Below are 25,934 nucleotides of genomic sequence, written 5' to 3'. Positions count from 1 at the left end.
TAGGGAAAGTATTTCATGGTATAATTGACAAGTTGGGCATGATCGACATCTATGCACCAACTTGAGGGGGAGTGTTGAAATGAACTGTAAATTGTGTAATTTGTTACCGGAATTATAGGAAACGATTTGTTCCTGATTCTAAGATCTAAATTGGATCTTAATAAGGTTGTAAATGTCTTATAAAAAGCCTCCATGAGGAGTAAAATATATCTTCAAAAAATATTATTTGAAACATTTTTTCGTGTCTTGGTTTCACTTCTCTGTGTCTCGGTTTGAGAAAATATTAAAAAAGAAGCACAAGAAAAGGCCAATTGACATCATTGCCATATCAACCAGAAACAAATCTTCAACCTCCCTCATCTAAATTGCAACAGAAAACTAATTTTTGGAATTGACTTTCACACTACAAAAAAAAAAAAAAAAACACTGTGAAGCTTGACTTTAGAGCTTCAGCCAAACATCTCCATCTATGTAGTTTCTTCCCATGAATGGCTTTGCTTCTTCAAAGCTGAATGACTTTGCCCATGGCACCCTCCATCTAGGGTCGGCTCCTCCCCCTGTACAGTTGAACTCCCCAAACAGCACTGTCCTGCACATTCACGATTGACCCGCTTGAAATTTTCCTTAGTGCAGCTTACAAAGAGAAGGGTTACCAGTTACCTTCTTCTTGATGGGTCACCCCAGTCATCCCATCCTTCAGGGTTGATGATGCCTTCAAAATGGCAGTAGGAGTAGATTATTGTTGCATATCTGCCCCATGCTCTTCCTAGATAAACAGACCCTGATCCTTTCAAGTTGCAGTTGGTGAAAGAGAAGCCTGAATCCTCTGATGGATTGTCCCTTTGTGATGCTGCAATGGCTCCATAACTGGAAGCAATTGCATGAAGAGTGCAGTTCTGTATCAAGACAACCAAACACAGGATTATAACGTCATAAAACTCTGTAACCCATGTGATTTTCTTTATTGTTTTACCTGATATAAGGATCTGCCATGACCGAAGATGAAATCAACTGATCCTTGAATGTAAGTCTGGTGGAAATAATGCCTTCCATTGTGATCATACAGAGTGTCCTGGGAACTCAATATTGTACATCTGGAAAACACGGCTTTGTCTCCAGAGACTCTCAGAGCAACAGCTTGCTGCCCTTCTGCTCCTGGCAAAGGTGTTGGAGCTGTATTCTGATGAATAATGCTGTTAAAAATTAGAGAATTGAAATCGAAAATTATATTTTCTTCTGTTTTGGAGCGTAATATCCAGATTCCATTCCCTTTTCCTGAAAGATTCTGTTAAATTTTTTTGAAGGGTACCTCAAAAGTGATTTCATGTGCACAGAAGAAATCAGCGTCTACAGAAACAGTGGCAGAATTGAAAGTCCCTACAGGTTGCCCATTCCCATCTCTATCTGAAGCTTTACTGTTCCAAGAGATCACAGTACTGGAGATATTGCTCCCGATAAACGAAATGTACGACTTGGTAACTGAAACTAACACTTTCTCTCTGCGAATCAAATTAGAAGAAAAGAAATCATGATCAGTTTATCATTTAAATTTCAATCTCAAACGAAACTAATTTCCTCTCTGGGCTTCTCTTTCCTCACACTGACCTGTAAATACCTGGTTGTATGATGATCTTTACTCTTTCAGAATTCCAGTCAGGAACCATATTTACAGCATCCTGAACTGTTCTTGAATCACCACTCCCATCTTTTGCCACCACAATCACTCCCCGTTCCTTATCCGAGTCCAACATTCCCAAATCATCAACCATGGACAGATCATCCCAATCGATGAAATTCCTTTCCGAACCCATCTCCCTACAAATTCCCACCTGGGTTCCCGAAAATGTAAACAAAACCAACAGCAAACGACTGAAAACAAGGGACCCCATCATCAACTCCGCCTGTTCCGCTAGTTTGAGATGAATCCAGGTTCCGGGTGCCGGCGAGCTTTTAAAGCTATGGACATGGAAGCCGAAGGGGGCGGAGCGCGTGAATGAATTGAATATGGAGGAGCCTGGAGTTGAGCAGGCGTTTTTCTGTGCTGAGTGATAATGGTACGACGAGTTGGGCGGTTGGAGGGAAGCCATTAGTGGAAGTTTAAAGAGGGGGTGGAGACGGAGGGAAAGGTTGGTTGTGACAAGTGTGCCAAACGTAGAAAATGGTCATGTGATCGCATCAGGTCGTTGACGATTTGCTAACGGTTACGCATTTCTGTAACTGATTTTTAAAAATGTACTGCAGCAAAACCAAACCCTCAACCTGACCCGACCCCACATGAAAAATCTGGGTTCAGGTTTATTGTTTCACCCCACGGGTCGGAGAATATTGAATTGTCAATTATATGAGTTTATTATCATTAAGATTAAGGCATTTGAGGGATTTTAGTTATTAACCCTAAACCTTAAACCCTAAACCCTAAACATTCGAAGCATGCAAAAACTCTATTTAAGTCATCGAATCAGTTCATTCCAATAATCAATGGTCCATGTTTATTTTCTTCTCTCTTTCCCTTTTGAGATTTTCTCCTCCCATCTCCTTTCTCCCATTGATGGAGAAACTTAGCCTTCAATCACCTGTTCGTGGTTATTCAGGCAAATAGCCTTAGTTTCGATCGACTCTGAATTGTGGCCAAATCTGCTACATAAATAAATTTATGCAGTTGAACCGAATCTGATCATGTTAGCTACATAAAAACCTTATACAAGTCTCAGCTAACATTTGGAGAAAGAGACGAGTTTAGGTGATTAGGATGATATCATCTCCATTCATGTTTTTGTTCCCTGTTAACTCTTTAATGTATCGTTACCTACTTCGTCTAATTTATCAAATCGTATTTAATTTTCAACCGCACAGATGCATGACTTCTGGTACGATTTCATAAGAGCAGATCAATCTTTGCTGCTTCTTACACAGAAAACATAAAAATGCCCAGAATGGATATTGATTCAAGTCTCTAAGAGTCATGATTTGCAAACGGAAACCATGACTTCTCTTTATAAACTCCAAAGATGTTACAGGAAATTAACTGCTGCAACATTCGACGGAAGTTGATGCTAACACGCTCTTACTTCAAACTGAAATGGATAATATAGAGAAATAAACGTTTTTTAATTCACAGAACGATGCCTTCAGCTGCAGTTCTCAGCGCATGAAATAAAGATATTACCAAGACGTCCACAGCCTCATTATGGGCGTTTTGGAGACGAAGAAGGCTACCGCCAGTGGGACAGAAATAGCGACAGCAAGCTGGGGCTTGATTGCATATCCGTTGCTTGGCAATGTTTGGGTGGCTGGAGAACTGGTGGAGCTGCCGGATCCAGCTGGGGAAGCTGCAAAGAAAATGGAAGATAAATTTTCAGTGGGAGTTCGAGTTCCACGATGGGTTTTTAAATATTCAGTCATGATAAAGAGCAGAAGTCTGGAAGCTTTTACTTACCTTTATTGGTAGTAGAGTTTGATCCCATAAAGAGAGCATAGTCGGGGGAAGTGGGTGATAATCCAAGCAGCCCTAGGAGAATGAAATCAAGTAAACCAGTGAGTTGAAGAATGGTTAGATAAAGAGGTAACAGCAATCAGAGAGAGAGAGAGAGAGAGACGAACCGGGGCAGTCGGTGGCGCTGGCATTGGGGAGCTTGCAGTCAGCGGGCATTTGGAGGAGCTTGTCTACTTTCAGACCCAAGTCCTTGACAGTTGGAGAGCCATCGTTAACCTGCTGGATGACGAAGCAGAGGCAAACAGGGGCTTTGCTTCTTATGTCTTTCACCGCCGTGCAGCAGTCACCAGAGGGTGCCGCCATCTTTCCTGACGCATACTGGAGGCACGTCGTAACCTTGCCCATCTCGTCAGCGCATTGATCTTGTATGGAAGAAGAAGCGGACGAGCTGAAACCCAAGAGGGAAAGGAAGACGAAAAGGCCAAGCAGGAAAAGAGAGCGGAAGAGCACCATTTTCTTTCTTCTCCTTTTTCTCCTCTTTTGTTTACTGGTGTGGGTAAGTGCAACGAGGAAGAAGACGATGGAATGGTTCTCATTGACGCGAAGCAACCTAGAAGAAATTAATAGGGGTAGTGGACTGCCGCGCTGTTTAAGATGTATTAATGGTGCTCTTCTCTGTCAATCACCGATGTGAATGGAGTTAATGCAGACAGATGGGGCAGGTGGTGTCCTCTCTCAACTGCCAAAAATCATAAATAGGAACCAAAAGTCTCCCTCAGATTTAGATCAGTAAGTCCACTGAACTGAGAATTCAGCTTTCTCTCGGCTGTATCGCTTCCATTTCTTCATAAAAAACACTGAAAAAAAGAATTTTCATCTTTCTTGCCATAGCTGTATTGTTTGTTTTTACCCGAACAATTCTTCCCGCGTGAGCTGCTGTATTCATGCATCCACGTACATGACTCGTCTTAGTTAAGCCTACCGTCATGCAGCTACCCCAGAGCTCCCAGGTCAGAGCTATCCATTTATGTGAGTAGGCAGGTCTGATTCAATCTCATACTTAAAGACCCAGACACGGCATAATAAATCTCATAAAGAACAAGTTCTGCTTCAACGGTTTGTCTCCAGTATAGAAGAAGAAAAAAGAGCAATCTTTGCAGACAATTCAAACAGGTTCTGGTTTGGTAAAATATGAATTGCAGCAGTGCTGGGTTTTTATTGCCCAGATAAACAGTGTCAACTGTCAACGGGATTTATGGTGAGATCTTGATTCTGATAATCTGCAGCAAGATGGGGTTCATAAATTTCGCTGAAACAACACCTGTTTGTCCATTTTTTTGGATGCATTTGATTCCAAGGATAAAATGGAATGGATCTACTCTCCTGTTTCTGCATTAAGTCCCTCAAATTCAATGACATCCAATATGGAGACTTCACTGAAGCATACATTCTAGAACCTGCACTAATCGTTCAAGAGGTTTCTTGGGGTAACTTGATTACTTGCCAAGAACGATAATAATACAAATAAGTAACGGAATTTGGGTTCTTGAAAACAAAAGCTTTGAAGCAATTAATGTAGAGCTCGTGTCAGCAAAAGCAAATGAAATAATGAGACGCTAACCTATTTATTTTACCAACTTACAGAGCTCAAAAGACACAGCAGTGTTTTGAGACATCAACAAATTGGATTCTCTTCAGCAACTTCCTCTGCTGAAGCCAATACCAGTTGGGGATCAACTATTCCCTCCCGTCTTGCCTTGCGTCGTTCGCGCTGCATTCTGAAGTACTCCCTCTTCCTTACCTTGTAACTATCTGGGTTTTCAGGCTGCTCAATCTTTGGATAAACGCTTATCTGTTTCCATTAATGTATGATTAGCACCTGACCATAGTAAACCATAAGAAAAGTAGATGGTCCAAATTCTACATTTAATCAGACCTTCTTCCGGTCAGGTCCATATTTCTCAAATTTAACCAGCCCATCAATCAAAGAGAAAATGGTATGATCCTTGCCAATCCCAACATTCTTTCCCGGGTGGAACTGAAATGAAAACACAGGTCAAACACAAACTTGCTCCTCCATAAGAAATGAGTGTGTAGATGCAAATAAAAAAGTAGGCTAGAGAAACAAGGCAAATAAAAACACAATCAAAGAGATTTATAGAACATAATCAACTTAATACAGAGGGTGTTATGCCTTATAATAGTTAATAACCAATATCTTTGGTGGAAGTCAGCCCATGAGTAGTTCATAAAGAAATAATTGTCCATCAAAATCTTTCCACATTTATCCAGTTCAGCACATTCTCTTTTAAGCAATTCACAAGCATTTTACAGAGTGTCTCCTCCCAAACTCATATTTGTTTTTTTTAAATATGAAGTAGTAAGAATATTACCACTAGGAACTGGTAAATTTGGGTAACTCTTCTGTTAAAGTGCAAGGATATTTTCATCATTCCATATGTGGGTAGTTGAGATATAGTTAGAAGGGACAAAGATGTACGTTTTACTCAAATATAAGCTCTTGTAGAGGTGTAGGTCTAAGGGGCATAGTTGTCTTTTTATAATGACTTGCTTAAGTGGTTTAATTAAAACAGGTTAGGGGTTCACTTTCTCCTCTAACGAGACTGCTGCTCTCTTGCTGCCTCTCTCTCAATTCTCTCTCTCTACTTTCCTCTTTCTTCTTCTTTTACCTTCTTTATTTTATTATTTTACATTGTATCAGAACAGCACAGTCCATAGAAGAAGAGTTTTAAAGGGTGTTGTCTTCTTCCTCTTAAGCCTACGACTTCTCACCAGGTTTTTTCTTACATATCCTCTGCTAATAGGTCTTAAAGGTCAATCCTTTTCCTTTATTTGTGTCATAACCTAAAGTTAATGGCTTTTAATGGTTTGTGTTGCTTCTTAAAGCAGTTATTATGTGTATCTCTGACCCTTTAGGGTTAAATGATTGAACGAGGCATATGCCTGTGTCACTTATCCTGGTGTACAGGGATACCTGCACAGAGTCTCTTACTCATTGGGACTGCAGATTGCTGGTTGCTAGAGTCAATGGAAGGAATTTGATTACTATAGCATTGCTGGAATTTCGTACTCACTAAACCTAGTAGTGCACCTGTACAGTGAGGCCCACAAGTGTCTACACAGACAAGTTTTCCCCTTTTGTGAGCAGGTTTTGGGTGATTGTCACGGGTTTGACATTATTACTGCTGCTGTAGTTCTGTCTCTAGATGTGATTATGGCTAATACAGAAGTTGTTACACCTACTAAGATGTCAGAGCCTACAAAAACCAAAGATTACATTCAAATCACTAATTATTTAAATTGGTGTAGATTTGTCAAGAAGTTTTCGATATCTATGAGTGAGAATTGGGAGGATGAAGATCATAAAGTTCAAACTTGGATGCAGAACAGTAAATCAAGTTATGAGTTGCGAGACTGCCAAGACAATGTGGAAGATTCTTGAATCTATTTTTGCCAAAGAAAATAATCTCTCGTGGGTATATGAATCGTATGTGAAATTTTTCAGCACGAGTAGAGGTGATAAAACTGTTACAAAGTATTTCACAGAAATGCATGGAGTTCTACAAGAAATTGCAGTGTTTCATCCTTTTACCACTGATCCTACAAAGCATGGGAAAAAGGAAGGCCAAATTCATGTAGCCCAGTTTCCGGATGGTCTAAGGCCACATTACAATGCTTACATGCTCAAATGTTCCAACCCTTGAAAAGACATATAATAGGCATATTAGAGCAGAACGTGTTGTGACGCCTAAATGTAGTTGAGAAACTAAAAATTCAAATTATGCTTTCCGGCAACTTGTCTTCCACTCCCGCTCAATCTCAGGACGAGGGGGAGGTAGTGGAGATAGAGGACATGGCCATGATAGTGGTAGTCGTGGAGAAAAAAAGGAAGTGTATGCACTATGGTAGGTCCAATCATAGTTCTGATAAGTGTTGGAATAAGTATGGACAACCAATCATAGTCGTGGACGAGAGAGAGAGAGAGAGAGAGAGAGAGAGAGAGTCACACACACACATGCACAAGTAAAACACAAATTATTAGGTACCGATTGCCCCTCACTCATGCTTCCTCCTTCTTAAATAAACCAGTTATAGTTTAATTGAGAAACTACCTCTTGCAGTATCTTAGGTGCAAAATTTTAAATATTTGCAGCTAAATCTACTGTCAAGTCGATTACGAACCACCACACCTGCATCATGGTCTAGGACTCCAATATCGGTCGGTCTTATAGGCTCAATCGGTGGGATCCTCGTTAGATTTGTGCTTTGGAAAGTCTGTTGCAGAAAATCTCAACTGCAGGCTTCCTTTTTGGTTGCTGCTCACATCTTTGGCCACTCAAATGGAAGTCTCTTTCTCTTAAAAAAACTCAACCTTTTCCAATTCAGCCTCCCTAGGTTGGCATCCACCAAATCTTTCAGTTTCACCTTCCTTTGGCTAGCCACCCCAGGGCAATTGCAAAGTTTAGGTAAGTGCTAGAAGGAGAGAATTACCGCTTTCTTTTTTAGTCAACTCCAAATAGTTTACTATGTCTTTAAGCTACACCAAATTGACCACAATGAGATCTACTCAAGTGTTGCAAATGTTCATTTGTGGAGTGAGCCCATCCATGTGGATGAAAGGGCTTTGAATCTCTCCAATTACAAGCAAGTGGTAGGAGCCAAAGGAAGATCTGGGAAAAAGTTATCTCAAGGGTTGTTTAAGTCACCTCAAGAGGTACCCGAGAGCTACTTTTGTTTTCTAGATGTCCTTGAGTTGCCTCGAGTAGTGGCCGAGAGCTACAATGCTTTCCGCAAGACTGTGAATCACCTCACAATGGATACAAGCTGCCTCAATGGGCTTTTACAATGTTTTTAGTGAAAATAACAAGTGGCCCTGAGCTGGGCATAAGTCACCTTCAAGATTCCAAACCAATGTGGTGCATTTAGATCGCTTTGACTCCGATCAAACTTAAGGAATTGTGAGGTGATGAATCAACTCCCACGTAAAAAAACACAATGATTTCTTCTACGACTCAACTAACAAATAATTTTTTCCTTGGCAAGCAAAATAAAAAATAAAAATAGTGAAAACATCCAAGCCAGGTTTTTCTAACCCATGTCTTCCCAAAACTTGAGAAAAATATTTTTAAAATTTCTTTTAAAAGAAGATGTCTTCGCTATCCTTCCTACTTCCAACACCTTGGATCCAATAACTCTGATACAATTTTGGGGTTTCTACCCTTCCCCTTGGACATGCATTCATTAATAAAACAAATATGTGTGGGAAGGTGCCCCACAATACAATGGATGCACCTTCCAACCCTAACACTAGCCTATAATATAAACATTTCTAAAATACCCTTGCATCCACTCCTAATGGATGCCTACATACTTATCCTAGCTAAATGACAACCCTACCCTTATAATAACGTATAATACTAACAATCCTAACACATGGTCAATGCCAAGTTCCTAACCTACTCACTCCAATCGTTGTATCAAGAAACTAAGAAATCTATTGGCAGCTAAAAATACTGATTTATGTGTTTTGGAGATCACAAATTGTTTACTATACCACAGAACGTCAGATTCCACAAACATGGAGCATATACCAGGATATTCAAATTGACATACATGTTAGGTCGGGAAAGTGACAAAAGGAGAAAAATATAAAAGAAGCCAACAAAACTTCAAAGGATTCCTCTGAACTATATCAAATTGCGTGAATGAACTTGTATGACCACTATGCCCTCATATCAATTTTTGCTCACTCTCCATGTTTATTTGTATTCAATAAAAAATAAAGAAAGAAAAGGGGAATATGGCCAAAACATAACAAACCGACAACAAAAAATCAGCACAAGCACCAAGATCCTAACGAATTTCCCTATACATATCAAAGATGTTGGAACAGGAAGATATATTGGAAAGAATAAGAAGAAAGAAGGTTGAAGAGAGAATGAGGAGAGAAAGTGGAGAATAGTAAATTAAGAAAGAAACTGAGATGTGGGACCTGCACGGCCCCCATCTTCTATTTATCACTTAGAGTTGAGTAGGTTGAGTACAATTTATAACATTGCCCTTACTTTAAGTGAAAACCCTAATTCTCTATATCTCCTATTCTACGTGTATTATTTACATGAAATTTGGTCCATAGACAGTTTGACATGTAGAACAAGATTACATCAAGAAATACAAATAACAACAAGGTAAAATAACCAAAATACCCTTGTTCTTGTTTTTCAACATATATTGTTTGTACAGTCTACAGGAGACTAATACCTACAGACAATGAAAAGCTCCCAATGTCCTACTCTAACTCAACTAACAATCGGGCAAACTAACACCAAAAACATCCGAAGGAAATTCCTCCCACCTTACCCACCAAGGTGGTTTCAAAACATACATCAACACATGAAGAGTGAATCAATCTTTCCAGGGGAAGCAGTATGCCTTGAGGATATTACTCACAAATTAATTTAAGAACTCAACCAGCTTTGAAACACTAGCATCTGTCTTGGACTGTTCCCTCAAACCAAGACACGAGAGTAGTGGAGCAGCCAGCTTGGGTTTGAACAAGGTAATCTATTTTATGAGGGATTACTTGGCGTTAAATTCTTGAATTAGGGTAGGCCAAAAAAACTTCAAACTAATTTGACAAGCACCACCTCCAGATGTTGATTGTGACTGCTCTTTTAGCAATCTTACGAACATAGATGCCAGTAATCAATCAGGGAAACCAGAAGCTTTCCATCCAGAGTCAGAATCTCCACATACAAAAATTGAGATAAAGAATCAAAGCACCACCAAAAACTTGAAAAAAACATCAGAGAAGTCTATAGAAAAAGAACAAAAACAACATAAGATTTGTGCATCCTCTTTACATGAGAGCTATTCAGATAGTTGAGTTAAAACTTGTCGTACTGAACTGATAAAGATAACTGAAATCTTTTGAAATACCCAGTCTAATTATCATATACAAACGAGGATGATAAAATCATTCTCTATGCGGTTCAATTGGCCAACATGTGGCTCACACTTTGTGTTTGGAAGCTTTCAACGCTAGAATACATGTGCATAAGGGTTTGGCTTTAGAAAAGAGCAGACTTTGCCTAACAAACCAAAGAGCATTTGGCCATGAGATAAAGAAGCTTGGGGGTAAATGGCCATTGGATTAAATGAGTTGATTTCCACCGGAAGATCATGACTCCTATGTCCTTCATATTTGTATGCAGATAAGTTGGCAGTTAGTCCTCTAAATAAAAGTCTTTATCATAGATTCATGATTCTCTAAAATACAAGTTCAATTTATTTTAAAATTAAAAGATAACAAGAGCAAATCATAATTTGGGTACAATTATAGGTACCATTTCCCAGCCTAAAAAAGCTTATACATTGTTAGCAATTCAGTATTATCTTCCCACTATAAAACTTCAAATGTATTTCCTTGAACTAAAAATCTAATAAAACCGTTTCCCTGCTTGTAACATAGGAGCTTCAAGGATTTAAATAACCATGTCAAAAGACATATAAATCGACTATCAAAGGGAGGCATAATACCAACAAATCTCAAAAATTCATGTTAGGCATAATCAGACTTCAAGTTGAAATACCTCATATTTGGAGTAATTTAGTGGAGAACTTATGAAATTGAGAGGAACAGACCTTTCAAAAAACAGAGGAAAAAATTTCATATCTAGCTTACTTCCCTATGCTCTAATCTCATAAAAATAAGGATACCAAACATATATGTAAGGACAATTCTGCCCTCGGCTAAACATAGAGTTACATATATGCCACGTCTTCTTATAATAGCATTCAAGTCTCTAAGACAACAACTAAATTACTTATTAGCCCTTAGGCTAAAAATATTTGCACTAAGTCCATCTCAACACCCAAAGCTGGAGAATAGATATCAATCATTCCCAGCTTAATACAAATGTTGCTGCCAAGAAGCCTGATTTTTTTAGCATAAATAGTAGTAAAAGTTCTCCTTAGCTTGAATTTATTCGGGAATGAAATGGTTGTCTACCTCGATATTTATTGTCCTTTCATGATCAACCAGGTTATTATCATTATAAGATGCTCCTTGATAATCATATTATAGGGAGATCAGCTTATCCACCTTTATACTAAAATCAGCCTATGACCTATTATCCATAGATTTTTCACAAACAGTGCAGTTTATTGCTCAATGTTCTACTCCTGCACTAGATCTAACAGCAGCATTTACCTTCTAACTTTTCCAAGTCACTAGGCTTCCACCTAGCGACACTAAATAACATGTCAGTATGTATTTGAAGAATAATTTGGTAATTAGCGTCAAAGTATGCAGCAACATTAAAATGATCATAAAGCAACCCTCAATTGGGTACTTCCTTCAAATATGTCCAGTTCTCAACCCTTGATCAGGTGCTTCCTTGAGATAATGTCAAGTTCCCACTACAGCTTCCCAATGAGTGGTTCACGAGCACTCATAAATAAGCTAAATACTCTAGGTGCGAAAGACATATCTAGCCTGATTAGAGTATCTTCATCAACTTACTTCCTAATCCCTTACCTAGTAGGATAATCCAACAATTCCCCATCTTCAGCCTCCAGTTTCGTATTGGATTCAATGATGAGTTCACAGGTTAGCTTCCTAGCATATCTACCTCCTTTGATATCCAAAGCACTTGCTTAGACTTGGCTATTTCAATTCCCAGAACATATATTTGCTTGTTACTGACATCGAATTCCAAGCAACAGCTGAAAACTTTATTAACAGTTTAACATAGTATTGACCTTCAACCTGACTACCACCAAAGGCTCTCTACATATACTTGCATGTCAATCTAAGGAAATCCTAAAAGGAGAAAAAGAGAAGGAACAAATAATTTGTTAACCTTGGATATGACAGAGAAGAAAGTGCACAATGTCCAACAAAGACATTAGGTTCCATTCCTGGCGAAAACGCCGATATAAAGCAACAATGAGCTGCGGCAGACTACATTTGCCATATACGACACTTATCGGAGCTTGTATGGCTACTTCATACCAAACTAAAAGGACGCATTGAGAGATATTCAACAACACGATGCTTTTGGGTATTCCATGTCGTGAATGCAAATCCCACCCATCGAAAATAACATAAGTTGAAGAAAGTAGCTAAGACCCAAAACGAAAATTCAAATGCAGCAACAGAATAAAATATTCCACTGTTCCATCTATTAACAGCCCACTCACCTTGGTTCCACGCTGCCTCACTATAATAGCACCGGGCTTTGCGACCTGATCACCGTATATTTTCACACCTAGCCTCTGCCCTTTCGAGTCTCGACCATTCTTAGTACTACCGGCTCCTTTCTTGTGTGCAGACTCGATAGTCAACGGGAATTTTGTAGGATATGAGACCGAAAACTTGGTCCCCGTAGTAATCGATCCGAAATCACCTCTCAAATATGACGAGGATGAGCTCGAAACAACTGTAAGTCCTTTGAACGCCGCAGATAGATTGAAGGCAACGGCAGAAGCCGCCATTTTCCTTCAAGACAACAAACTGAAATTTTATGTTCTTTGATGAAATATGAGGATAGAAATTCGGGGGAAAAAAATAAAAAGCGACGAAAAATTGAAGTTGGAGTGCTGAGGCAATGCAGGGAGATGGTCTTTTATCTTATCTTTAGGGGTGACGAAATGAACAGTGCAGGTTCCGCGGGCACCGACGATGATCTGAACCGACCGATTCTCATTCTGAGTGGGCCCCACGTTTGTCAAGTGATAGGGTGAACATAGGAAAGAAAGTGAATTAAGAAAAAAATATTAAAACTTAAAAGACTCTTTGATCTAATTTTATTTTAATAAAACCTCATAAATAGAAAAAAATATATTTACCCCCTTTTTAATTAGAATCTACTATCACCATTTATTTAATAATTAAAGTATCTATTATTATTTATTAAAATATCTAAATATTCAATCATAAATATTTTATAATATGATCATTTTAATAATGTTTTTTATGTATTATTGGTAATTATATATTATCATTTACCAAGTAATATATGCATATGCTAAATATAAAACTTATTTCATAGAGAAAAATCATCAATTAGAGAAAATTAATAATTATGATTATTATTTATTTAAAGGATTTTTAAGTATTTATTTTGTATTTGATATTTTATTTTATTAAATATTTATAGGATAAATATTATAATCTATTAGATTAATTATTAATTTATATTTATTTACCTTTCTATCCCAAACAACATGGCATAGGCCTGGCCTGGCTGCCCTCCTCTCCTATCCCTAACCTGCAATGTGAAATGAAACCAAGTTTACCTCTAATTTGATTTAAAACTGCGCCTTTCCACGAAGTTTCCAAAAAGTGAGTTCGGCCGAGTGGAACAAAGAGTCACCGTTCCACCTTACTCGATGACACTCGAAAGCGTGGGCCCCATTCCGTTTTTTTCTCGATGAACACGCCGGCCCCACCTCTCAGTTGCTTTACTTGATTGCCTGACCAAAACGGTGAAGTGTTCAAACACTGCTGCGTAATCATAAGACCGGGCGCAAACCCGCGACCTAATGATCATCACCGAACCTCCGGCCCACACGTGCGGCTGTCTATCATGACCGGTCCTCCGATAGGCCCCGCCATCTGTCCCCACAGAAATCCGACCGGTCCTTCGTTCGTTCCCCTCCGTAAATGACTTGGATTGCAAATTCTGGCGTGAGACAACCTTTTAGGGTAGGTGGACCCGTGAGAGATCACTCACGGGGGGCCCACCGTGGTGGGTCCACCTAGGCCCTTTATTTGATTGCATGACCAAAATGACAGGTTGGTGTGAACTTTAGGACCCAAAAGCAGGAGTCATCATGTACCAAGATGCATTTGCACGAGACACTAATGAACTCTCTTGAGTGTAGGCCCCACCACGCCTTGACCAACATTATCTGGTTCACACGAACCAATCACACACTCTCTGGCCCGGTCCTAATTTTACGTGATATAAATGCGTAAACCAAACACAGAAAATAACTTAGTGAGCATTTTTACATAAAAAATAATAAATATTGAAATATTAAAACATAGAAAATAACTAGTAAAGTCTTTAAATGATATATACATTTTTACCCAATAATAAATAATTAAAATATTATTCTATCATGCAATTAGCTCGTCTTAAGCTAAATATTCAGTAAAATCAGCCATTTAAAATTTAAAGCAAAATCCAGTAGGAACTTTATCAAGATGCTAAAAAGAATAATTAAGTAAATTTTTTAAAAAAATTATTTTTGTTAGCAAGAAAGAGAGATGTGAACCGGTCAGTCAGTCTTGAACCAGGCTGAGAGGTTCGGTGGATTTCCTTCTTCCTAACGAAGTAGGGCCCCTGGTGTAATTACAGAACAAGCGGTCGGCACAGAGGTGGGCCCGGCCGAAGATTTTAATTTTGTTACCATCATCATTACTTAAGTATATGTTAATGTTGTTTTCTTGGAAACAGTGGATTAGACGGTAAAGATTGAAGCCGGAGCGGGGTGGGGCCCAGCCTGAGGACTGCCGTGGCTATTAGAGAGGGAAGATAATTCAAGTAAGGGAGGAGCCACTCTTTTCGTCGGCATTTTGGTAATGATTGGGTTTGACAAACTTAATGATGCTTTTGTTGTAAATTAAAATTACCTTTTTGTTACTTCAGCTCTTATTTATTCCATCTCTACCCTTTCTTTTCTCCTCGGTTCGACTTCGATTTGGCAGCCGGTCGGGTTTCGAACAAGGTCAGACTCACACGAAAAAGGATATTAATCGAACAGTGTCCTCATCTCTGTGATCAGGGCATTTAGGTAAATCCAATGAAAGAAGGGAAGTTGTAACTATCCTTGTTTGGAAACGTAAGATGCGATGCGCAATCATGCCTACGGCGTGAAATTCAAGTACACCGCAAGTGCTTCCCAAGATGGAATCTGGGCCGCTGATTATTTTTAGAATGTTTCAGAAGCTGCGGATTAGGTTCCGTTTTAGATTCTACCGTGTTTTTCGTTCGTTTACACGTGCGAATAATAACACTAATATTCCTCTTACATTCCTCCTACAAAATACCCGCTCATTTCGCTACAATTTCGTCCTTGCCACTCATCCCAGAGCGGCTGCAGAACCATACATATATGCCCGTAAAATAATCATTATGATACTATATTATGAAAATTTTAAAATATCATAATTAAACATAGTAAGCCTACAAGTGGCATTGTAGAAGATAAGGAGCCAAGTCGGGGCCTTACCGGTAATTTAAGTTAAAACGACAAGGCACCCACCACCAGGACTGTACACGAAGCCCCAAGGAACCGCCAGGGGACAAACTCCAACATTACGGAATCTCAAGGGGCAGTTAGAGACAACAACCAACCAATGGCGTATCCGTAATTATTTTACTTAAAATGCGCATTTCCATGACCGGTCAATATAACAATAATTACTTCTTCTGCGGTGACGTGGAAAAAGGGGAGTGGGGGAAAATGAGAGCACCAGAGAACGGAGGAAATCGAGAGAGCGCAGAAGGAAAAAGAGGCGAGACTGCGAGAGAGAGAGAGAGATAGAGAGAGAGGATTGGAAGGAAGGTGGGAAGGAATGAATGAATGGAGGGGGTGGCGATGCTCAGACAACTCATTGGACAGATTCAGGAGCTCTGGGAACTGTACGGCTCTCCTCCATATCACCACCATCAAGACCAGAGGTAGCCTCTCTCTCTCTCTCTCTCTCTCTCTCTCTCTCTCTCTCTCTCTCGGTGCCTTGTTTATGCTTTCGGTTTCTCAGTTTGTGCTTTCCTGTCTGGTGGATTTGGCACGGTTTGGTTTTTTTGTAGCTGTTGCTTCTCTTGGGGAGTTTTCTTACCAGACTTTTAAGTCAAATGATTCAGTAATTTCCTCTTCTTTTCTTCGTTTTGTAGGAAAGAGGTTTCCGATGAATTTGTTGGCCTTTTGGCTTTGTAAGAGAGTGCAAGCTTTTTTTTTTTTTTTTTTGGATAGAAGCGTAGAAGCATTTTACGGCTTCTTGGTGTTGAATTGGCGTCGTATTTTGAATAATAACCACGTTGTAGTGTCATTGTTAGAATTTTATTAGCTCGCACAATCAATGTTTTCTGTTATCCAGTCTGTTAACTCTTTTTGTTTCCTCTGAAAATTCTGGCTTGCTATCTGGCCGCTATAGAATATTTAGTCTTTGGCGTCGTTGATGATTGTTGACAAAAGTTAAGGTTTTGGTTGCACTGATTTATTTGTCCATCTAATGGTGTGCATTTCCGTCGTTAATCAGTTGACGATTCGGGGATTGATGTTTACAATGATTTATTACTTCTAAAGATTTTTATGCACTTTACGTTCAAGCTCCAGCCTAATTGGAAATTTGATTTACAGTTTGAAATTGTGTGTTCAGTTCCGTAGGCCATAAATGAAATTTTTTGCTCCAAATTTGGGGCTGGAGAACTGCGAACTTCAGATTTTAGTTTTAGTTCTCCATCATTGGGGTGAAATGGTCTTAGTGTACAATGATTGTGGGATGGGCATTTGCCTTTTGTTTTCGTTCTAGTGAAATTTTTGTGTGCACGAAGCTTTTTTATGTGTCCCTTCTGTAGTGTAGAGAAACTTACTTAATGTCCAGGTGATAATTTTTATTCTGTTTGCATTACAATTCAATTTTCATAGGCACCAAAAGAATCAAATTACTCTTCCCTATTATAGAAGTCATCTATTTATCAATACTGAGAAACAGAATAAAGGGTATGAATTGTTGTACTCTTCTTGCTCATAATACAAGTGAAATAACTGAGCAGCAGTTAGACAGGCAAGGAACCATCTTGAATGGGAGACGTACATGTAGAGATAGGAACTGATTTTGTGAGTGCACGTTCTTATACTTCCCTCTCATGATTGATTCCCTACTACAGTTTACAAAGGGATCTGAAGAATCTGAACTGCTTTGTTTTGAAGAGAAGCTCCAGAAGGAGAGATGAGATCATTACCTGTGCATATAGGTCCTCTTCTTATTTGAGCCTTCAGATTGGAGTTCTCTGGTTCCCACTGTAATTGTAGCAATTAATTTATCTTAGAATATGGAGGGGCATTAAGTAATTTCTTTGGAGGAAAGTTGTTGTGGATGCAGGCTTAGTGAAATCGCTCACTGTTTTTATTAATTTTTTATGTGTGAGAGGGAGAGGTTGGATGGCAAGGCTGGAAGGAGTGAGAATGTTATATAGAAGCTATGTAGTTTTTTCATTTTACGGCATATATTTGATGTCATTTCATTATTTATGTGGTTTATGGTGTATATATATTGCCTGCTGTGGTCTCCCTATAAACATCTATAAGCTGTTGATCCAAAGCTGGTAGGAGTGAGAATGGCATTCTTTATGGGGTTTTTGGTGTAGATCTGTTACCTGCTTTGGTCTCCCTATAAACATTCTATAAGCTATTGGCCTAAAGCTGGTAGGAGTGAGAATGGTGTATAGAAGCTATATAATTTCTCATTTTGTGTAAGAATTTTTTTTCTTTCATATCATTGTTTATGTTGTTCCTATTATACACTGGTTGCCTGTGTAATCTCCATAGAAATTGAAAGAGGAAAGGCTAAGAGGTTGGGGAATGTTAGGTTAAGGAGGAATTGTGGTTAGGAATGGAGAAGATGAAAAATGTTATTTAGTTAGTTAGGGCAAGTGCATTATACCCATGGAATCAGGGTTTAGGTGTCAATGGATGCAAAGAGCAAACTGATTTGTTGGAAAATGGTTATGGTTCAGACCAATACAAGTCTCCATTCAGGTTAAATAGTGAAGTGAGCTAGATTGGGCAAGTTGATAGACAATATTAAAATCTGAATCTCAGAATGGTATTACTGAGCTAAATCTAAGGCTCACCGCTGGCTTCAACATAAATGATGAATGTTCTCACCCAAAACCCCTTCAGAGGTACGTTTGTAAGTCTAAGAAGGGCTTATTTATCCTTAAGAAGCAATCACTTGATTTTTAAAGCTAGTTGATTCAATTTTCATTTTTTTAAAATTTAATTCATGTGCTGGTTCTGTTCTTAAGTTCATTAGTAGGGGAAATCAAACTATTGAACTTTTTTGGCTTAGAGTGTTGCTAGTTTGCTTTTCCAGACTTTTGAGTCAGTCCAAGTTGAGTTGTTTATGATCACGCACTCGCTTCATCTCTGCATGAACTGACTTTCTAGATTCAATGGTTCAATTCTATCACGATCCATGATTTTCTATTTTATCTTGTTTCTCACTGTCCTTGCTATCCTTTCCCATCCTTTACCATTTTAACTATGTTATGGGCTATTGGTTAGTGTTTGTAGTTTCATCGTGAATATAAAAATCATACATGTTGAAGTAATGCTGTGTACCCCTACATATTAGGCCCATGGTTTCTCAACTCGGTGAGTTAACATGCATCTCAGGTGAGTAATCTTGGATCTGGCCGAGTCCAAGACAATTGTCTGATTTACATTCCTGATGACCCTGTCTAGGCCAAGTACAGTAGTTTGTACTTATGTGAGAAGCATTCTAGATGCTATATTCTTTGAAGTTTTGCCCATTTTAAATAGTTTCATTTGGAAATGCTATCAGGACTTTTTCTTCAATAAACTAAGAATGAGGGATCTTACTTATACCAGACCCAGATGAGTGCCCGAACCGCCCCCCCTCTTCATCCTGCTTCTGGGTGTGGCATGATTCCTGGAAGCACCGGAAATTGTCAGGGTGTGGTAGACGACACAGGCATAGTCGCCATTTGGAAAAAAGTGGGGGATTCTAGTTATATTATACTTCTTGCAAGGCAAGGTACTAGTATCTCTTTAGACTATACATTTCATTTTAGACCTATATCCAGTACTTTAGAAGGTAAATTTCTGGTAAGGGTTGAAACTCCCAAATTTTACAATTTATTTACTTATTTGAGGTCCAGCCTTGCTCCAGCTCCCAAACATTATTCTTGGAGTGTAATAAAAAATTTCCAGTCCATTTGACTCAAAACAGCTCTACTGATAACCTCATTTTGTAAAGTATAGGGAAGCTTCTTCTTATTCCATCTTTAGACTCAACTTGGTAAAACCTGCCCTTGGCACTCTCGAAGTTCAAATCCACTTAATTCTATTATTATTTGGTGTGTCATATATGAGTGCATTTAAATAATTTCTGCAGTTGCCGTTAGAATCTTGCCAGTATATGATCAGACTCAGATTCCAGAAGCACATAAATTGTGGTGTCTTTTAGGTTATTCTTTGAGATATTCATAAGTCAAGAGCTTGTTTTTCTTCTTCTTATTAAAGAAAGTTGCTTGGTCTCCATTTTTCTGTCCTGTTTGCATGTACTACTGTAAAAGCTATACCTGAGTTTTTTTTTCTTCCAATCAATGTTTGCCAGTGGATTAAGATTAGTTAACATGTTGGGATTTAGTCATCTGCTAAGCATGTTTTTCTGCTTCATTATTATATTACGGAACATACCGTATTTTTTTGTGCTAAGCCTTTAGCTTCTATTTGTTGTCGTATTTGGCATTGTTTTTCCTGAATCGGTTTTCTGTGGAATGGTTAAAGTTCTTGCCATACTTCAAACCAAATCTGTTGAAAGAATAAGAGTCCAGTTGTTCTCTCCTGCTCTCTGTCTCCCCTCAATCTCAAAAAAAGAAAAAAAAAAGTTATGGCCTCCTGCTAAATCTGTCTGGATTCTTTGGTATTTGTCTTTTGTAGCTGTTTCTTGGGCCATTTGAAGAAAAGAATTAATTATACTTAGAATGGAAATCTAGGACAATTGAAAAAGTGACTGGAAAATCTTTCTCCATGTTCTCTACTAGGCCTGCAAAGAGTGCAGCCTTCTCCCAATAAAGGCCCTGTTGGTGGCAGAGGGAATGTTGGGAGAGAAAGTGAATTCTCTAATGTGCATAAAATGCATTATTGCACATGGAGAGTTTAGGTGGATCTAAATTACTTGGAGCTAGTGAATCACCCTGTTCATGTATGAAATGAGAAAAAAATGAAATTCCATCTGAAAGTTGGAACTTTACATATGTTTAATTAAGCTGAAGTAACATGATGTCATCTTGCACCTTAATCATAGATTTGAAATAAGAAGTTAAAAGTGCTCCAACCCTTTCTATTAAAAGTTTGTTTATACACTCTAATATAAAAAACACATTTCCTGGAGATATTACCTCTGCTGAGTTACATGGTTGGGCTCAAGGCTGGATGATCCTTTGCTGGTACCTGAGAAGGCATCCTAGGGCCAACTAGTGGTGGGACAATGATCTGCCTCTTTTGGATATGCTGGCTCAACTGGCCAAACTGTGAGTCATTCATCTTGATCTTCAGCTCATTAGGGTTTCACTTTTCAGTCCGCTGTTGGTTTGTCTTTTTTTTTTCTTTCTCACATATTTATGCTCTCATGGGCCCCCTTTATATTTTGTTTCTCTTGTTACAATGCCATTTTCACTGTTTTTGTTAAAAAAAGAATAAGAAAACAGACAAGTGCAGAACCGTATCCTGTATTCTGAAACTTATCCGATATGTATGATGTCTTAGGTTTCCTTCTTAAACGTTTTTTGTTACAGGTTCACATGACCATGTTGTGAAAGAGAGGGCTCTGGAGTATGTAAGTCAGCTTCATCTGACATCTTTGGTCCTTCAACCTTATTTGTGGTCAGAATAAATGTTCAAAGTAATTCAGCAGAATCCAAGGGTGACATATTGATGTAGATATTCTTTGTTACTAAGTAATGGTCAGCTTTTCCACTTTCATGATTTGGGCAGGTTGGCTTGTAGGGATAGTGTGTAAGTCGAGTAGTCACCATCTTACATTTGTGAGCTACTTACCATGCTTATGTCCATATTGACGTTTTCTAGGAGCTTCATCTGGGAAATATCTCATATTTGTCACTAAAAAAGAATAATGCAAATGGAAACCAGAGTACTTCTGATGTGCTTAGTGCTACAGTACATTGTGTGTTCTCAGTATTAAGGAGATTTTAGACTTTAATACAAAAAATATGATACTGGGGCTTGTGAGCATAAAAGATGGCATACTTTGGGATACAGTGTTGTCTATTCTACTAACCACGTGTTGTCTTTGAACAGATGGCGTTTTCTCAATCTTGGTGAAACCTCCGTATATAATGGTTACTGCAGTCTCATAGTGGGGGGAGGAAGGTCAAGCACTTTAAAAGTAGTGGAAGCTGTGAAGACTCCTCCTGCCAAGAAGTCTCGAAGAGATAGAGCCACCCGAGAGAAAATGCCCACCACCAGTAGTTCAGATGAAATGGAGCAGCAAATTTGGAAAGAATTCCCAGAGGACCTTTTTGAAGCTGTAATCGCAAGACTTCCGATTGCCACATTTTTCCGATTTCAATCTGTTTGCCGGAAATGGAACTCTTTACTGAGCTCAAGGAGCTTTTCTCAATACTGTGAAGAGATTCCACAAGCACATCCCTGGTTCTACACCATTACCCATGAAAATGTTAACTGTGGAGCGATGTATGATCCCTTTCTCAAAAAATGGCACCACCCAACAGTTCCTTCTTTGCCTGCAAAAGTAATTGTTCTCCCTGTGGCCTCAGCTGGTGGTCTTGTCTGTTTCTTGGACATTGGCCATAGAAACTTTTATGTTTGTAACCCTTTGACTCAGTCGTTTAGAGAGCTACCGGCAAGGTCAGTTCGTGTGTGGTCCCGTGTGGCTGTGGGGATGACTCTTAATGGGAATTCAACTAGCAGTGGATACAAGATCATGTGGTTGGGATGTAATGGGGAACATGAGATCTATGACTCAGAGAGGAACTGCTGGACATGCCCTGGAAGCATGCCATCCAACATAAGGCTTCCACTCTGTTTGAACTTCAAATCACAAGCTGTTTCAGTAGGTGGGACTCTCTATTTCATGCGTTCAGATCCTGATGGTATTGTATCCTACAACATGGCAACTGGGGTTTGGAAGGAATTTGTCGTCCCACCACCTCCACATCTTACAGACTACACACTTGCAGAGTCGAAAGGGCAGATAATGCTTGTGGGGCTGTTAACTAAGAATGCAGCTACTTGTGTATGCATATGGGAGCTGCAGAAGATGACTCTCTTGTGGAAGGAGGTTGACAGAATGCCAAATATATGGTGCTTGGAGTTTTATGGAAAGCACGTGAGAATGACATGTTTGGGTAACAAGGGTTTGCTCATGTTGTCTCTGAGGTCTAGAAAGATGAATCGCTTGGTAACCTATGATGTGTTAAGCAGGGAGTGGCGGAAGGTGCCTGGATGCATGCTTCCACGGGGCAGAAAGCGGCAGTGGATTGCATGTGGGACAGCATTTCACCCCTGTGTAACAGCTGTGGCCTAATCTGCTCTGGTGGTTTTTGGGGACAAGGGTAAGTGACTTCAGTGGCCTTCATTTCTTGGTTCTCTGTCCCCAATTGCTGATAATTTTGTTTGATGTGTTTTACATGGCAGCTATCTTCCTTAATTGTACAAACCTGACAAATGCCTTTTTATCTTCTCCTTTTTTTTTCTCACCACGAACTATTGTGGAAGATAAATTTGTGTTTGTTAATTTTTTTTTTTTCTCACCACAAACTGTTGTGGAAGATAACATTGTGCTTGTTAGTTGCTTCTCCCTTGTCTTCCTATATGGTCGCCTTACTACGTGCATCTTCTTCGAGACTGGGTTTTTCATTGAAGGGTGGCCTGGCCTAGTGCGTGGCCGTTGTTAGTTTGAATCATTTGGGAACAAATGGTGTTAAGATGTTGAAGCTGAAGGGGTACTTGTGCTTGGAATGAACGGTAGAATGGGCTGACTAATGGAGAACCAAACGATCAAAATGTTGCTAATCCTATGTATCTGGACTAACGTAGCAAGGCAGTCGCGCCGTTAATTCTTTTATTGCCGGCAATTTCTAATAGAAAGACCGCATTTAGAACATTGTTTGGATCGCTAAATTTTATAGTAAGGCTGAGTACTGTCCCAAAAATCTGTGGAGCAATCACCTTTTGCACTAAATGAATTGGAACATGCGGCATAGATCGGTTCTTCCCAATTCTTCACGGTGGCCCTTGACAACGCCCGCTGACTTCATATGGGAGTAACGATGTTCTTAACTTGGAAGGTGTAACTGCCGTGTAGTAAGACCACCCTATGTGCTGCACAAAATAAATCCAGAGACCGGCACAGTTACTGGGTAACCTTTGCTATTTTGACTAATGGTTCCTGTTGAATGTTATGTATTTAGTCCAAGCTGAGCCTCATTCTGAGGTTCAACAAATAGATAAATTGGAAACACCAGAAACAATAAAAACAAAGAAAAAGTTCAATATCTGCTCTGCATAAACTATTAATAAAAAATTGCGTTATGGAAAGAAAACAAGGAACACAGTTGACAAATCTGTGGAAAACCAAGTTTGTATAAAATATTTATAATGAAAAAAGCCAAAATCGTCTTTCCTAACATTGAGTACTGCAATGGGCAAATTCCACCATTTCAAGCAGCTCCACCAGTTTCCCTTTGCAATAACTCCATGCCTGCATCGTAAATGAATGAAGTCAGGCCAGTTGGATAAGTCATGAAAAGTCAAGAAACAGACAAGGAAATTGTGTGGAAGAAACCTGGAAGACATTGAACAAATCAATTTTCGTAAGGTGTTTTGAAGGGACTTCCACTTAATCACAAAACAGTAGGCTTTGTACTAGACTCAATAAAACCTAGTACATCTGTGACAATCAAAATTGTGCATGCTTATGCAGTTGCATTTTTTTTTGTAAATTTGCACCTCACTGTTGCGAGTCAATTGGACAAGCCACAGTACCAAAACCAAATAGGGAACCCTGGTTTCCATTTCCTACGCATTGAGTACCCATCAATGTACTTCCATTTCTTACACAATAAGTATCCATCAATGTACTTCCATTTCTTACATATTATGTACCCATAATGTACCCAATTTGATCATGCTCTGTCTCATGGCTGAGAACCACCTTTAACCCTAAATGTAGCCTAGACTTGGGATGATCTTGAACTGAAGGAAGACCAGCTACAAACACATAAGGAGGGTTCCATGATACAAAATTTTCTTTTATATTTTAGTTGCACATTGAATTGGCAAACAATTGAATCTAATACCAACAAGAAATCATAAATACATAACAAGAAAATCATGCCTCAACGGGACTTTTAGAAAACCCGCATTAATGAATAAAAGTTTTCTTCCTTCACTAATCTAGGAGGATCTGAAATAGTAACATCAAGTGGAACTGCTCTCAATGTGAAAGATGAGTTTGTCTAAAAACAAACAGCATAATTTACCATCGGTTGAAACAATATTGCTTGGGCACCTCAATAGGCATCATCCAGTATGGTCCTGGTGCTACATATTGCCCAGTAAAACGACTTGGTCTATAACAACTGTAATGGTGCATTAGCCAGTATAGTATATTGGTTAAACAGTTTCCAGTGTTGGTATTAACATCATTGGGATGACGGCAACAATGTATTCCAGTGTAAGATGAAAGTGAATAAGCTTTAGAAACGTATAAAAAGAAACAAGTAAACTGTAACAGCAACATGTATATAAAAACGAGTGAAGTATAACCCTGGTACGCAGGGAATCCTGTAATTGATATCACAATCTCCTACAATTCCAAGGTAAAACCGGTTTCACAGTGAAAAGATGGACACGTTTGCAAATAAGAAGCCTGAACGCCTCCATAGTAAAGCCCTGTCTTGAAGGAATTCTAGATCCTTTACTCAGATGACCTAGTCCCATGTGCTCAACTATGCCAACTCTGAATAGAAATGATATGAATTACAACATCTGGTTCTTCTGTATAGACTAATTTTTAAGTTTTTCAATCAGTCACTCGTCCAAGATTGTTCTATCTTCATATTAATACAGCACATTTCCGAGTGGAACAGCCAACCAGAATTGCAAGATAAAATAACAATTCCTGTCATGTATTCATATTTTCCTCCTCCATATGAATTAATAAACACTTGAATAATTGGGATGTTACTACGTGACGGCATCTTTAACTAAAACAAAAATATTAAATTATCACTGAGAATGAACGGAGAGGTAACATACGAGTTCAGTTAACCAGATCCGACAATGATGTTATTGATCGGAATGAAGATCAACTTGACGAAAAACCCCACGAATCCCATAACCACGAAGCCGACCGCCGTTCGAAACGCGACCTTCGTGAACTCTAAAATGACAAAGCGAACCAAGAAAATCAGGATATAACCCAAAAAGTTACAAGAAATTCAAACAATGAACCAAGAAGGAACATTTGACCTTTGCGATCAGGCTTGTGGCACCTCTTCACAAGGCGAAAGCTGTCCTTGGCGAATTCTCGCAACGGATCGACGACAGAATCTATAGCATCCATCGACGGAGAGATGGATCCGATAAAAACAAGAAACCCTAGTTCCGAGGTGAGGATTGACGAGGGTTTTCTTTTCTTCCTTTTACTTTTCAACTGATTTAAATTTAA

At 39.0% G+C, this 25,934-nt stretch overlaps 5 protein-coding genes across 5 annotated transcripts; 1 reads left to right on the top strand and 4 right to left on the bottom strand.

Annotated features, from left to right (window-relative positions):
* Positions 1–413: 413 nt before the first annotated feature.
* Positions 414–1,913, bottom strand: LOC137952810 (pectinesterase QRT1). The gene is made up of 5 exons (XM_068799885.1): positions 1,606–1,913; positions 1,310–1,499; positions 974–1,180; positions 661–896; positions 414–589 (listed from the first exon to the last, which is right to left on the bottom strand). The coding sequence occupies exons 1-5, from the start codon at positions 1,890–1,892 to the stop codon at positions 442–444; spliced, it is 1,068 nt and encodes a 355-aa protein (XP_068655986.1). The 5' UTR covers positions 1,893–1,913; the 3' UTR covers positions 414–441.
* A 1,053-nt stretch (positions 1,914–2,966) lies between these two features.
* Positions 2,967–4,037, bottom strand: LOC137952820 (non-specific lipid transfer protein GPI-anchored 1-like). Its single transcript, XM_068799895.1, has 3 exons — positions 3,601–4,037; positions 3,437–3,508; positions 2,967–3,329 (listed from the first exon to the last, which is right to left on the bottom strand). The coding sequence occupies exons 1-3, from the start codon at positions 3,944–3,946 to the stop codon at positions 3,163–3,165; spliced, it is 585 nt and encodes a 194-aa protein (XP_068655996.1). The 5' UTR covers positions 3,947–4,037; the 3' UTR covers positions 2,967–3,162.
* A 795-nt stretch (positions 4,038–4,832) lies between these two features.
* LOC137952830 (large ribosomal subunit protein bL27c) lies at positions 4,833–13,050 on the bottom strand. Its single transcript, XM_068799907.1, has 3 exons — positions 12,659–13,050; positions 5,370–5,471; positions 4,833–5,285 (listed from the first exon to the last, which is right to left on the bottom strand). Exons 1-3 carry the CDS (start codon positions 12,950–12,952, stop codon positions 5,109–5,111), a joined length of 573 nt encoding a protein of 190 aa, XP_068656008.1. The 5' UTR covers positions 12,953–13,050; the 3' UTR covers positions 4,833–5,108.
* A 2,881-nt stretch (positions 13,051–15,931) lies between these two features.
* Positions 15,932–23,072, top strand: LOC137952801 (F-box only protein 6-like). Its single transcript, XM_068799874.1, has 2 exons — positions 15,932–16,149; positions 21,539–23,072. The coding sequence occupies exons 1-2, from the start codon at positions 16,052–16,054 to the stop codon at positions 22,785–22,787; spliced, it is 1,347 nt and encodes a 448-aa protein (XP_068655975.1). The 5' UTR covers positions 15,932–16,051; the 3' UTR covers positions 22,788–23,072.
* A 666-nt stretch (positions 23,073–23,738) lies between these two features.
* LOC137963216 (protein transport protein Sec61 subunit gamma-like) lies at positions 23,739–25,912 on the bottom strand. The gene is made up of 3 exons (XM_068810388.1): positions 25,736–25,912; positions 25,523–25,646; positions 23,739–23,963 (listed from the first exon to the last, which is right to left on the bottom strand). Exons 1-2 carry the CDS (start codon positions 25,827–25,829, stop codon positions 25,531–25,533), a joined length of 210 nt encoding a protein of 69 aa, XP_068666489.1. The 5' UTR covers positions 25,830–25,912; the 3' UTR covers positions 23,739–23,963; positions 25,523–25,530.
* Between the last annotated feature and the right edge of the window lie 22 nt (positions 25,913–25,934).

The sequence above is a fragment of the Aristolochia californica genome, unplaced genomic scaffold, assembly GCF_029961685.1.
Source record: "Aristolochia californica isolate CCGP_79_NKW_82.1479 unplaced genomic scaffold, dmAriCali1.0.hap1 SCAF_1, whole genome shotgun sequence".
Taxonomy (NCBI): Eukaryota; Viridiplantae; Streptophyta; class Magnoliopsida; order Piperales; family Aristolochiaceae; genus Aristolochia; species Aristolochia californica.
Note: the sequence above shows the minus strand (reverse complement) of the source record. Positions and strands in the feature narration are given on the sequence as shown.

Coding starts and splice junctions, on each gene's coding strand:
- LOC137952830 (XM_068799907.1), bottom strand. CDS start 12,952: ATGGCGGCTTCTGCCGTTGCCTTCAATCTATCTGCGGCGTTCAAAGGA. Junction 5,472..12,658: donor TGAGGCAGCGTGGAACCAAG/GTGAGTGGGCTG, acceptor TTTTCATTTCAG/TTCCACCCGGGAAAGAATGT. Junction 5,286..5,369: donor ATGGACCTGACCGGAAGAAG/GTCTGATTAAAT, acceptor TAATGGAAACAG/ATAAGCGTTTATCCAAAGAT.
- LOC137952820 (XM_068799895.1), bottom strand. CDS start 3,946: ATGGTGCTCTTCCGCTCTCTTTTCCTGCTTGGCCTTTTCGTCTTCCTT. Junction 3,509..3,600: donor CAGCGCCACCGACTGCCCCG/GTTCGTCTCTCT, acceptor TCATTCTCCTAG/GGCTGCTTGGATTATCACCC. Junction 3,330..3,436: donor AAACTCTACTACCAATAAAG/GTAAGTAAAAGC, acceptor TTTTCTTTGCAG/CTTCCCCAGCTGGATCCGGC.
- LOC137952810 (XM_068799885.1), bottom strand. CDS start 1,892: ATGATGGGGTCCCTTGTTTTCAGTCGTTTGCTGTTGGTTTTGTTTACA. Junction 897..973: donor ATGGCAGATCCTTATATCAG/GTAAAACAATAA, acceptor GTCTTGATACAG/AACTGCACTCTTCATGCAAT. Junction 590..660: donor GGTGACCCATCAAGAAGAAG/GTAACTGGTAAC, acceptor GTGAATGTGCAG/GACAGTGCTGTTTGGGGAGT.
- LOC137952801 (XM_068799874.1), top strand. CDS start 16,052: ATGGAGGGGGTGGCGATGCTCAGACAACTCATTGGACAGATTCAGGAG. Junction 16,150..21,538: donor CACCACCATCAAGACCAGAG/GTAGCCTCTCTC, acceptor GTCTTTGAACAG/ATGGCGTTTTCTCAATCTTG.
- LOC137963216 (XM_068810388.1), bottom strand. CDS start 25,829: ATGGATGCTATAGATTCTGTCGTCGATCCGTTGCGAGAATTCGCCAAG. Junction 25,647..25,735: donor CCACAAGCCTGATCGCAAAG/GTCAAATGTTCC, acceptor TTGTCATTTTAG/AGTTCACGAAGGTCGCGTTT.